This window comes from Uranotaenia lowii, chromosome 2 (assembly GCF_029784155.1).
Source record: "Uranotaenia lowii strain MFRU-FL chromosome 2, ASM2978415v1, whole genome shotgun sequence".
NCBI classification, from domain to species: Eukaryota; Metazoa; Arthropoda; class Insecta; order Diptera; family Culicidae; genus Uranotaenia; species Uranotaenia lowii.
In genome coordinates this window covers 350,795,017-350,807,785 of record NC_073692.1, presented here as the reverse complement: position 1 = coordinate 350,807,785, position 12,769 = coordinate 350,795,017, and the positions used below count along the sequence as shown (strand labels likewise).

Here is a 12,769-nt window from a genome sequence, read left to right as displayed (position 1 = left end):
AAAGTATCAAAATTACATAATTTAAAAACCAAAAGTATGAGAACGAAGACGGAACGCGCAAGCCTGAACAATCACTATACGCTCATAACTAAAAAAGCCACAAATAATAAATTACAATGCTACAGGTCTTTGGTCGTCGGTAAAAGAATGATAAACATCATGTGGTCCAGAGTTCGAAGTAAAGGGTGACAAAAAAATCCGGTCACACAGAAAATCTCAATATTCCAAAGAATAAGAAGAATATGTGATTCTGGCTTTCATAGCTTTATTCAGTAACTCAAAAAGATACTTCACAGACGATATCTCGGAATTACACCACCTTTCTCTAATCGAACCAGCTTCAGACGTCTCGGAAAGTCGTCGCACTCCATCGGCATCTCGTCCCAGATTTTCGTGATAACTCGCTTAAATTGCTTTAAATTTGTTATTTTATAGTCGTTCAGCTTTGACATTATGTATCCCCACACGGAATAACCCAGTGGATTCAGATCCGGAGACAACGGAGGCCATTCATTCTTCGAAATGAAATCGGTCAAGTTTTCCTCACACCACGCCTGAACAACCTTTGCGGTGTAAGATGGGGCGCCATCTTGCTGGAAGCCGGACTGACGTCTTATTTTGGAATCGGGATACCTTCAGCTTGTCCTCAGGAACTTGCTGGAGGCTCACACTCCAAACTCGATCATTTTGGCGGTTGACTGTTTGCTCCAAAACGAATAGCTTCTCGTCCAAAAAAATAATCTCGTCATCTGCGCGCCAACCGAGCAGCGATAACAGCTACTCTTAACTCTGCCATGGCTCACAACTCAATATAAACAAACTGCACAGAAACGAAACTCTGCCACTATGGGCAGTAAAGTTAGCCCTTTCATTTGACATATAGATGGCACCAAAGAAATGAAACGTGTAGGCTACAGGCGACCCCAACAAGTGTGGCCGAATTTTTGTGTCTTTAGCGATATTTGGGAGATACCGAAGGAAGTTGTAGAAAGAATGTGCAGCAATCACAATTCGCAGAGATAAGAGATATTTTTTTCAATTTCACAACCTGCTGGTACCATTATTTTCGATTTTGACGGAATATGGAAAAGTGCTATAACAGTCAGAAAATTAATCTTATTATTCGGAATGAAATCTATGTTGCATTTAAGGTTATACCTACATTATTAGTCCTAAAAAGAAAATACGATACGAGCGATTGGCAATAGTAACACATAAAACCATCCCCATACTGATTAAAATTAGCGTTTTGCTAATATGAAACCAAAATAGGTAAAAATGCGCCAAGCGTGCAGTTTCGAGTAAAGAACATCCAATACTGAGGAAACCAAACGGAGCGTGTATTGAAGCTGTCAAACCGTTCACGCCGGTAAGAAACGCCGTTTTGTATCAAGTGTTGGCATGTCGTGGTCGTGGAAAAAAGTAGGGTGCCCTGAAATTGGCCACAAGTGACGCAGGAAAGAGCGGATTTTACCAGTTGCGTTCCGGAGTAGAAGTGCGAAGTTCACCAAGAAGGAACAATGTTTCATTTGGTTTTATATATTTTTGAGTTGACTGTAATTCGTTATAATTTGAGCAAAATTGGCAGCATTTTTGATAGAAAAAACCCAACTTTTCATTAAGTAACCCTCAACGTGAACCGAAAAATGATAACATCCCAGGCAAAAATCGGACAAAGTTCTGAGCGGTAAGCAGTCAACAAAAAAAAAACGAGGGAAAAGTCTACGGCAAAGTTTGCGTCACCGGAATGCCACGAAGAAAAAAGGTGACGTGGGACCAGTTGAGAAAGGGTCTTTCCTCTCAAGGCTCGGCTGAGGACCCCATTGTATTGATTCATCGCGACATCAAGGAGTGCTTTTGGTTTCGCTCGATCACCATCGTGGGCCAACAAGGGCCAATCTACATCATGCGAGTTTTGGAACTGATCCAAAAAAGGATTCAAGCGAGTTGATGTGGCTCCAACGAAGGTCAGTGAAGGCGTCCCCTGCCTATTTGGATGGCGTCTATGCCTTGGCTGGCCCGAATCAACCATCACGGAAAAAATTGAGACGGCTGTTTGTGCGTGGAAAGGCTGGGCTGCCCTCGAAGTTTAACCGAACGACGAGGCCTTTTCCGGCCAGGTTGTGACCAACGAGATTCTGATATCGTCGGAATCGGGCTACCGAATAGAAATCAAGAAGTGCGACGAAAGGTACGATCGCGAATGTCGCGGGGATCGATACATCCCATTTCACCGAGCGGCGTATGATCGAGACACGGGTCAAAGCTCAAAGGTCCCCTGGGAGCAGCTATCCGCTCAAGTTGCCGTCGTTCGACCCGACAAGCCAACCAAGCGGTCTGCCATTAGCTCGGCAATTCGACAGGATAAGGAACGACTAAACGAGCTCAGTTCCGCAGAGGGAGAAAAAAACTTCCACGGCGGCCGCACGCGAGCTGCTTCTATTGGGAGATTGATTCCCTCATCACCCCTGGAACCAAACCGCCGGAAATGAAGATAAGCAGCCCCATGGTAGGCAGAGCCAGATGCACCAATAGTACCATCCAATTGGCGTTCCAGGCGTAGGGCGGCCAAAGTGTGAAGCAGAGGCACCAAAAGTGCCATCCAATCGGCGCCCCTGGCAAAAGGCGGCTAAATACCGAAGACATGGGTACCAATAATGACATCCAATTGGCACCAGGACCCAAGGTGTTTGACTATCGAAGGCAGAAGCACCAAGCCATCCAATCGGCCCAGGGCGGCTGATTATCGAAGGCAGATACACGAATAGGGCCATCCAATCGGCGCCCCAGGTGTAGGGCGGCCGAAGAGTGAGGCAGAGGCACCAGTAGTGCCACCAAATTGGTGCTCCGGGCTAAAAGCAACCAAATTCAGGAAACAGTAGTCTCAGGCGGCGCTCCAAGCGAGGCAAGGGCACAAATAGTGCTACAAAATCGGCACGCCGGCCGACAATCGAAGCTGAGGCTGCCACAGTGCCAACAAATCTGCATTCCAGGCACAGGGCCGCCGAAGAGTGAAGCAGAGGCAACTGTGGGGCCATTCAATCGGCGCCCCGACGGGACGGCTGATTATCAAACCCATAGTGCCAACTAGCCAGCGCCTCAGGCGTAAGGCGGCCGAAGAGTGAAGCAGAGGCACCATAAGGCGGGCGGCTGATGACCGAAGTCGGGCTAACAATAGTGCAATCCAATCGGCATCCCAGGCACAGGGCGGCCGTCAATCGAAGCAGAGGTACCTGTAGTGCCTCAAATCGGCGCCACAGCGTGGAACGGCCAAACATCGAGGCCTTGGCTCCAGTAGGGCCACCAAAGCGACGCTTCAGTCATAGGCGGCTGTAAGCAAAAAAAAGCACCAGCATTCCATTCTCCTTCAAAGGCGACCGTCAAAAAATAGCTGATGAAAATTTCATGTGACCTTACCCCTCACTTTAACAGATCTCCGATAAAAACAGCACCAGTTGACAGGAGTGGTTATTTTAGAATCTGGATAACCAGCAAATCCAGATTCTAAAACTTGCTTCCTAGGGACGTCCCTCAAGCGAATTGGTCTACAGACTACAATTACAGCCAGCATACCCTCGGAATTGGAGTCTATTAAGAATCTAGAGGAAACCAATTTTCAGGCGGGTTTGAGGAGCTGCGAGGAGAAAAAGCTGACTATTTAAGGCTGCAAACCCTGGTTGACGAGAAAAAAACCTCCCCTATACTGTTCAGAAGGTGGAATCACTAAGTAAAAATAGTCGTTGGGAGCAATAAGCCTTTGGAGGGATTATCTTTGACTTTGGTCGGAGGTTCTCGCGTTCAAACGGCCAATCTGTACCTTCTGTTCGGCTGAAACGGTTTTAAGGTATAAAACAGAGCTTTTTAAAGTAATTTAGTCCTGTTTTTGACTGAATGAAGTCATTGGTCGAACACTTGAGTTCACAAGGCACCATCTGATCAGTTCTGCTTTAATCTGATTTACGAGGAGAAAACGCGATTGAACTTCACTGAGCCCAAGACCTAGTCAGCCAACCTACTTCACTGTCATTGCTAGGTTATGTCGATTTGCAGGAAAGTGCACCCTTCCTCCTAGTACCAGTATCTTGAATCTTCAGAGTTCCACGGTATTTAGCAAGGCAGCAGTTTTCCAAGATGAATAGAAAGCTTAAAAAAAGCTATTCTAAGAAAACTAAAAAAAACTGTACATTTGGTGGTCAAGTCACAACTTTTTATTAACGGAAATCTGAGTCTTCAACTCATTTTAAATCCGAGCTGCTGTTACAAATACCCAAGAACTCATGTTCACTAATAACTTGTCAAAATGCCTTCCAAAAAAAAATGTCGATTTCAAATTATGTGTTGTAATAAATATCTTATTTCATAAACCGTACAATCTTCTTTAGCAGTTGAATAGTTTTACCTTTTGATTGCACCGTACCAAATTCCTCTAAAAATTGCGAGAGTGAAGTTGGATTACCACCCGGGACCTGTCTATCAGGAAAATGTCGGGAAACGGCGGTTTTTCACTTTATCGATAGGCATGGAAGCACTATTTATAGCGTGTTTGTCTCCTTCCATTTCAAATAGAAAAAAACCCCTCCCGGTACGTAGTTTTCCCGACTACGTTTACAATTAGACATGGACGTTCGTATTATGCTATGATGAAAATCCTGCGGTCTTAGATTGGGTCTATTTAAGAGTTTCAACTCGTATTCGTTAACATGTGGGTCGCATATTTTAGGCCGTACGTGTAAACATAAGTTCACTTTGAAACATTTTTGTTCCGAAAGTGTTATTGGTAAGATGAATAAGTTTTGATTTATTTTGAAATTGTACAAGATATCCAAAATGTTTGAATAAAGGATGTTGGGATCAAAAAATGGTCAACTTAAATTCGATTTATCGAATAAAATCTCTCTATTTCTGCTATCTGTTCGAGAAACAATAAGTGGTTTTTGTTCCTCCGAAATGGTCCGCCACAAGAAAGTGTTAGGGTAACGTTTACGAATCTCGGGGAAAGCCGAGAGCCGCAGTGACCAACAGAAGAGTGGCTAGCGCTTTCAAGCGCAACACTAACCTCTCCGCTCAAGATCGTCTACAACCGTGCATGAAGTTAAAAAACGATCCGGTCTATCGACTTATAAGAAGGCAGTGACTCCAAATCGCAACTATAAGCATAACTTTACGGCAAAAACTAGATCCCGGAAGCTTGATTGCGTAGTAATGGACGACGAAACCTACGCCAAGGCAGACTTCAAACAGCTTCATGGACAAGGGTATTATACAGCAAAATTAGGAAAAGGAAAGGTGGCAGACATTTTCAAGCATATTGAATCGGAAGAATGTTTCAAAAAAAAGTCGGTTTATAGCAGTTTTGAGTAGAGAGCCCTGAGTTCTGTATACTGAGGCCTGGTTTCTCAGTTTAGAAATCTAAGTTCAAACTTCAGAATTCGGAGTCTAGCTTTCGCCTTAGTTTTTAGTCGAGATTCCGAATGTTCAGAGTTCAGAACTCCAGAGTCCAAAGTCTTTAGAAGAGAGTTCGATGTACCGAGTCCTATGTTCTAAATACATAGACCTGAGTCCAGAATTCATAGTCCAGCGCCCAGAAGGAAACAGTCCATAGTTCAGAGTACAGACTCCGGCTTCCTGATATCAGAGTCTAGAATCATAAGTTTAAAAACTATTTTTAATATAGTCCACCATACTGCAGATTGGAGTCCAGAGATCAAAGATCAGAGTCCAGAGTCCAGAGAAGAATACAGAGTCAAGAATCAACAGTTTTGAATCAATAATGACATAAATGCTTTCACTCTAGAGTTCATAGTCAAAAAACCTCCTGAGTCCATAGTACATAGTCCATGTTTCATAGTTTTAAGTTAAGAGTTCTTCTCTGTTGTGGTATGAGCCTACTTGGTTGAATGATTCAACTGAATCAAAGCAATCGAAAGATTCCTTTTAATTCAACCACGGTAAATGAAAAGTTCATATACCAGTATTTCGATAGCAACTTATTACCTTCTTCAGTGAACGTTTTCGATTGATTCGATCAATCGAAAACGTTCACTGAAGAAGGTAGTAAGTTGCTATCGAAATACTGGTATATGAACTTTTCATTTACCGTGGTTGAATTAAAAGGAATCTTTCGATTGCTTTGATTCAGTAAGAGTTCTTACTTCTAAACACTGAGTCCTGAGATTAGATATCTGAGTCCAGAGTCTTAAGATGGAGACTGAGACTATAGTTCAGAGTTTAGAGATCTAGGTCCAGAGTTTGGAGTCTAGCCAAAGTCAAGTGTCTAGCGTTCATAAAATCAAAGTCTATACTCTCGAGGGCTCAAAGTTCAGCAGCTAGACTCCATAGTACAGAGTCTATGGTCGTTTCTACACAGTTGAGTTAAGAGTCCTAACTTCTGACTACGTAATCTTGCGTTCAACATCAAGAGTTTAGAGTCCCAAACCATAGTCCAGAGAAAAAACATTATCTTTTCCAACTAGCAACTAAAAATCCAGCAATAAAGTCTGCTCATGTCATTCCAACATTGCGAAATGAAATCATGCTGTGGAACTAGCCTCACTACTAATTAGTCTAGATTGGACTAATTTTTTCCAGTTTTAAGGGGAATTCCGAGTTCTGGAAACTGAGACCTGATTTCATAGTTTAGACATTCAAATTCAAACTTCAGATCTCGGAGTCTAGCTTTGGCTTTAGTTAGACGTTGGTTAAAAGTCCTAGGGTTTAGAGTTCATAACTCAGAGTCCAAAATCCTTAGTAGAAGGTCGATATTTCACAGTTTAGGGTCATGACTTCTGGGTACCGAGTCCTATGTTCGCAATACTTAGCTCTGAGTCCAGAGTCCAGCCAGAGGAAAAACTGCATAGTCTGCAGTGACCAGAATCCGGTGTCTAGAATAAAGAGTCCAAATTCCAGATTCTATATATGTAGTACAGAATTGAGAATCTACTGTCAAGAGTACACAGCACAAAGTCTATGGATCACAATTAAAGATTTAGAGTTCAGACCTTCGAACACTTAGAACTAAGTCCAGAATGTATCAGTCTCGAGTGCGGTATCCATCCGAAATTCAGTTACCAAAGCCCAGAGTAAGGTGTCAAAATTTTTTTTTGAAAGGCTTACAGACCCAGAAACGAAAGTTCAGAGTCCATGACCAGATGCAATATTTAACAGTTTTAAAATAAGCATCTTGATTCTTGAATCCTGGGTCGTGAGATCTAAATATTAACTTCTGAATCCAAAATCTAGACTCTAATGTCCCAAATCTACAGTTTTAGTTTTAAACTCTTATAGAGTCGAGTGTCTTGGAACTAAAGGTATTAAGTTTGCTGTGAAAATTCCAAATTCTCCTTTCCGATTTTTCAGAGAAAAAAATACAAGAGCTCAAAGCGCCTTAAGCTCTATAGTCCACAACCAGTGTCCAGAGTTCAGATCCAAGAGTTAAAGTAATAACTCTAGAGCTCAGAATCTAAAATCTGTCTCCGAAAGCTCAGAATTTATAGTCTAGAGTCAATAATTCACAGTGCAATTGTTAGAGTCCTGAGTTATGCATACTAAGTACTTAGTTCTGTATGCAAAGCCCTGAAGCGTTAACCCAAACATCACAGTCCGAAGTTTAGAGTTCAGAGTTCAAAATCAAAAGTGACAGAATGACAGAATCTATACTCTTGAGTTCAGAGTCCAAAATCAAAAGTCGAATGTATTCGGATGGTTGAAATCGGATAAAGGTCATGGAGCAGTATGCCGCTTACAACATTCAGGTTGTGCCCAAGGATAAAAATGTTGGGAACATATCAGAACTACGCCCAATAGAAAAATATTGGGCGATAACTAAGCAGAACCTTAAGAAGTCTAAAAAAAAACCTGTTTTGCAGCGAGAAGCAGTTCGAAGCAAACTGTCGCTCTGCGGCGAAGAAAGTGGGTAAGGTGACTGTATAAAATCTGATAGCAGGCGTCAAACGAAAGGATTACCAATTAGGACTAGGTCGATCGGAATCTTAACTGAGTATTTTTGTTCTGTCTTTTATACATATTGAACTTCAAAAAGAAAGATACTTAAATATTTTTAATAAACAAATTATCGATTTGAAAGCAATTTAGTTTGACCACTTTTTGATCTTAACACCTTTTACGTTCTTAAGTCAATAATACAAAAAATATCTGTGGATCTGTATCAAGACACTTCTTAATGTACACATAAAAAAGTACAATATTTAAAAAAAATACCGAAATCAATTCAGCTTAGCAACTATACAATCGAACCGAAGATATTCAAATGAGCTCATGAGGACGCCTTCCATATGCTAAATTCACAATCATGGGGTCGAAAACGATTGCCGAAACTTTTCGATAGCAATCAAAAACATGGAGAGATATTCTCATTTCGACTGGACGGTAAGGATTTTTGTGGGTAGTCAATATTTTTGTGTTGAGAAAAAATGTTATTTTTCTAAATATATGAACTGAATGATTTTCTTTTAGTTCTTGTACAGAATAAGTAAATACTTACCATAACGCTCCTGACATTAATTAAGAGAAATGTTAACTGCATTTCACTTACACGAAAAATTATTAATAAACTTACTTCCAAATCTTCACAACTTGAATATTCGAAAACGTTTGAAAATGTGTTGGATTACTTTGATTTGATTTTCCAACAAGAAACCGATCAAAATAACAAGGCTACTGGGACGAGTTCTTCTAAAATATTCTCAGAAGTTTTTAGTTTCATTCTCATTGCCTTTCGAGAATGTTGACGCTGATTCGATCACATTTCTGCCAAGTCTGCAAAGTCCTAAATTGTTCTGGAAAGTGTCAGTTGTGTTTATGTATGTATCTGTGTATTTTTCTGTCATCAATGTGCTACCATCAGTGAGTGTTCCAGTAAGTTAGTGCTACGTTTTAATTTAAAACTATGGAAGAAAGTCTCGTTATCGCTATCACACCCACGATGATTGGTTTTTACTGGTTTTTTTTTCGTTCTTCGATTCACTAGATTGGAGGGGGTAAATGGGGAAAGCTAAAAATCAATTCTCTAGTTGAATCGATTTTGTTTTTTTTTCTCCTTCAGTTTTATCTATTCTATGAAGGTATGTAGGATCGGTTAAAGGAACACTACTGAGAGGAGAAGAATTGCAACGGTAAAACAATGATTAAATAGATATGTTTCTCTTCAGAAAACTGTCACTATCGAACTAAATGAAACCAACTTTTGTCTCTCTAGTGTACTGTCTGTCATCTATGGGATCGATGTAGAAGGAAAGCTTGGAATGGGGATCGGGAAAATTTATGCAAGTTTTCTATACGGGTTGTAACACTCGAGACGAGAGATATGTGTGACTTTATACCTAAGTTTGCAAATATGTATAAGGATTAAGAGTAAATACAAGTAAAAAAGAAAAACTCACGCTAATGCTATTACTACGAAGTCCAACCAATTCCATGCATCTCTAAGATAAGTAAACGGTTGTAATATGAAACCTCGCGCCATCACTTTTACAGCTGATTCGAACGTGTAGATGCCGGTGAATATCACCCTGCGGGAGTCACGGCGACGATTACGACGATTACGACGATGTTTGAAAGTTAGTTTTCGGGGGTTAGAATATTATGCGATTAGAGCTCGGTGATAAGCTTACAGTTGGTTATTTGGAAACATATTTTACGATAATTGCAACATGAGAGGTGAGTTTTTTTATGAGTTTAGTGCGTTTTGAAAGTTCAAATGGTTAGAGATTGGTAGCCTCAAAGTTCTGTTCCTATTTCAACTGCTAGCTGTTGCTTCTGAAAAACTAAAGGTCAACATTGATTCCCTTGATATTTTTTTAAATTGTCACATAAATATTTAATTTTAATTCCCAAGGATTTTTTAATTAACTTATTGATTACTGTTTTTAAGGTTCGCCCATAAAACTTACATAAATTCATCAATATTTCGAATCAGTTACAAGCCCACATGTAACGAGCCATCGCTGGAACGGTACTTCAAAGAACTCCATCATCAAATCCGAACATATAAAAACAAAGATTGGCAAGAAGCAAAATGTCCCTCGTGATTAATACATTATCAACCCTCATTGTTAATGGTTAATATTTAGTTTTTAAAAAATTAAAACCAGTAAGGAATGAATGAGTTATAAAAAAAAACAACTTATAACGTTGACTAAACGAGGCATCATTGAGGTTTCAGTGAAACCTTCACTTGGAATTATTTGTATTTGTATTTGAAAATGAAAAGTGAGACCCAAATTTAGGCATCGTACCACCTTCATTCGGGTAAAATGAAACCAAATTTTACTTTCAAGGAATGATAGCAAACTAGGTATAAATTTGAATAAGAAAAGCAGAGTTTCGGTTTAATTCAAATTCAATTCAAGTGTATCCTGGATGGCAATATTAGTATACCAATTCGTCCGAAAAATCAATCAAAATATATTTTCACCATTGGAAGTATTTTAGATGTTTCTGCAGTACTAACTTCTAACAGATATATCTACATTTTTCGCTAATTTGTTTTTTCCAAGACACACATTGGTTACCATGGCTAGATGCATGAATTTTGTTGCCGGAACTCTTTAGATGGTGTTGCGAACATCGAAAGTCTGTATAGAAGAATGAATGTTCCCGGCAAAGCCTTCTTCTTGATCTTGAAGTGACGTTATCTATGCCTAGGGGTAGGGGCTTAGATCATCAAACCCATTTTACCTCGTAAAACAGGGTAACATTGATCACCGGGGTAACTTTGATCAACATGAAATTTTTCCACATAATAATCAATAACTAAATCTAAACTTCAAACACCTCAAATTCTTTTTCTACATACGTTTAAAAACCTATAAGTTGATTTTCAAATTGGAAAAAACTTGCCTTAGCAATTGATAAACTAGCACTTGTAAATATTATTAAGGTGTTTTGTATCCTTTAAGTTAAAAAAACTCGTTAAAACAAAATAAAGATTGTCAATGTTACCCCTAACATCAAATTCTAAATAAAGGCGAAATCGATTTTTAAACAAATTTAAAGTAGTCTAATAAATTTCTGCAACCATTGTTTTACGTTCTCAGAAGTCCAGTACTGGTTTTCATAAAATAAAACATGCTACATTCCCCATAACAGAAAAAAATATCTAAAAATATTGAAAAAAAAGGGATCAATTTTATGCCTTTTTACGGTAGATTAAAAATTAATGTTTCACAATAACTTCATTTGCTTGTCAGAAAATTATTACAAATTCCCTAGGCATCACGGAAAACTAAAATATAAATTATCAAAATCTAAATAGTTATTTGATTATTTTGAATATTCAGAAGCTCACTTGAAGTTGTAATTCTCACGCAGCTATGTACAGTTTTAATATTATTGAAGAACATAATTCCTTATTCTTTCAAACAAATGATAGAGTTGAGAAACAGATTTGTTACATGCAAAATAAAGAAAAAAGATTATAACCAACGAATCATTTGAAAATAATGACGTCTGGCATCCAAGCTTTGGCAACCGACTGGAATCGATAACATGTGAAAAGCATGTATCAACCAAAAATAATATAATGAAGAAATAACATAATTTTCCCTCTCAAATGCAATCAGCGGTTTGTAGTTTCTATCCAAAAGGTTAAACTTTCTTAATATACTTTAAAAAAATCATTTTCATGATATTTTTTTGCATTCTAATGATTTTTTTTTATTTTTTAGAATGAAAGCCGCTTTTTATTCACGTTACCACATAAATTTGTTGACAATATTTTTATCTCAACTGGCGTGATGTTTGATATTCCCTGTTGGGAATTCTTGAAGTAGTAAACAAGACTGTTGCACCAAAAAGTAGGATATTATTAATATCAGCCTAACTAGTGTTCCATAAATTCACTTATTCTATCCAGGTGCAGGTACAACGGATGCTGTTTTCAGACAGGACTTTCCTGTCCTGGAAGGGTTTTTTTCATGTTTACGGGAAATCCTACTTGGCAGATAGGATTGATGAAAAATAATATTATGATTTAAAAAAAAAACAAGAATAAACGAATTAATACAAAAACAATGGAACGAGCTCACCAATTATGTGTTGTACCCAGCTGAGTTCATGGGGCCTTATTGAGATGTGGAACCAACTGACCACCTTTTGAAAACTAACAGCCTGACGACTGATCTTGCCCACGTATTATACAACACCATTCCAGCAGCAAATGACAATTCATAGCAAGTTTTTATTCTATCCAGGTTCACGACTAAAGCATTTCTACCTTGCTATTCTCACACAGAACTTGATTATTCTTTCATAAAGATTTTTTCCCACGATATTTCGAATTTGTACCCAAACCATGGATTACAATTTCAATCACAATTCACCATAAAACGACACTAACAATCACGATTCTCAAATCCATGATCAAGGAAATTTTTTTCTTCTTAGTTTCACGCTCGGCTCACAAAATTGTTCCGAAGTCGTAATCCCGATAAATCCCTTGAACCTCTATCACGACTTCCAGCGATCACTAGTTCAAATTCGGCTTCAGGTTGATATCAATTGAAAAGTAATATACGATTTTTTTCAAAAATAAAAGTTATCAATATTTTTTAAACACGAAAAGACCTCCAGCCATCTGTTAGTAATAATTAAAATCAAATCACAGCAATCCGTATTTTCAAAATGTTCGTCGCCACTATCGTGAAACATGTCGATTGATGTTTAATTTTCTTCTTGTTTCATTCAAATTTATGAGAACATGTTTCAATTTTGCCAGTAACTTTACAACAATTTTATAACTTTTATAAATCGA

At 38.7% G+C, this 12,769-nt stretch overlaps 1 protein-coding gene across 32 annotated transcripts in view; it reads right to left on the bottom strand.

Annotated features, from left to right (window-relative positions):
• Positions 1–9,523, bottom strand: part of LOC129741722 (sodium channel protein para) — a 344,044-nt gene extending 334,521 nt beyond the window's left edge. For all 32 annotated transcript variants that reach the window (XM_055733497.1, XM_055733471.1, XM_055733484.1 and 29 more), the window contains exon 1: positions 9,399–9,523. In XM_055733497.1, coding sequence (XP_055589472.1) covers positions 9,399–9,481 — 83 coding nt within the window. In that variant the 5' untranslated portion in view covers positions 9,482–9,523. The remainder of the gene's footprint in view (positions 1–9,398) is intronic.
• Positions 9,524–12,769: the final 3,246 nt, after the last annotated feature.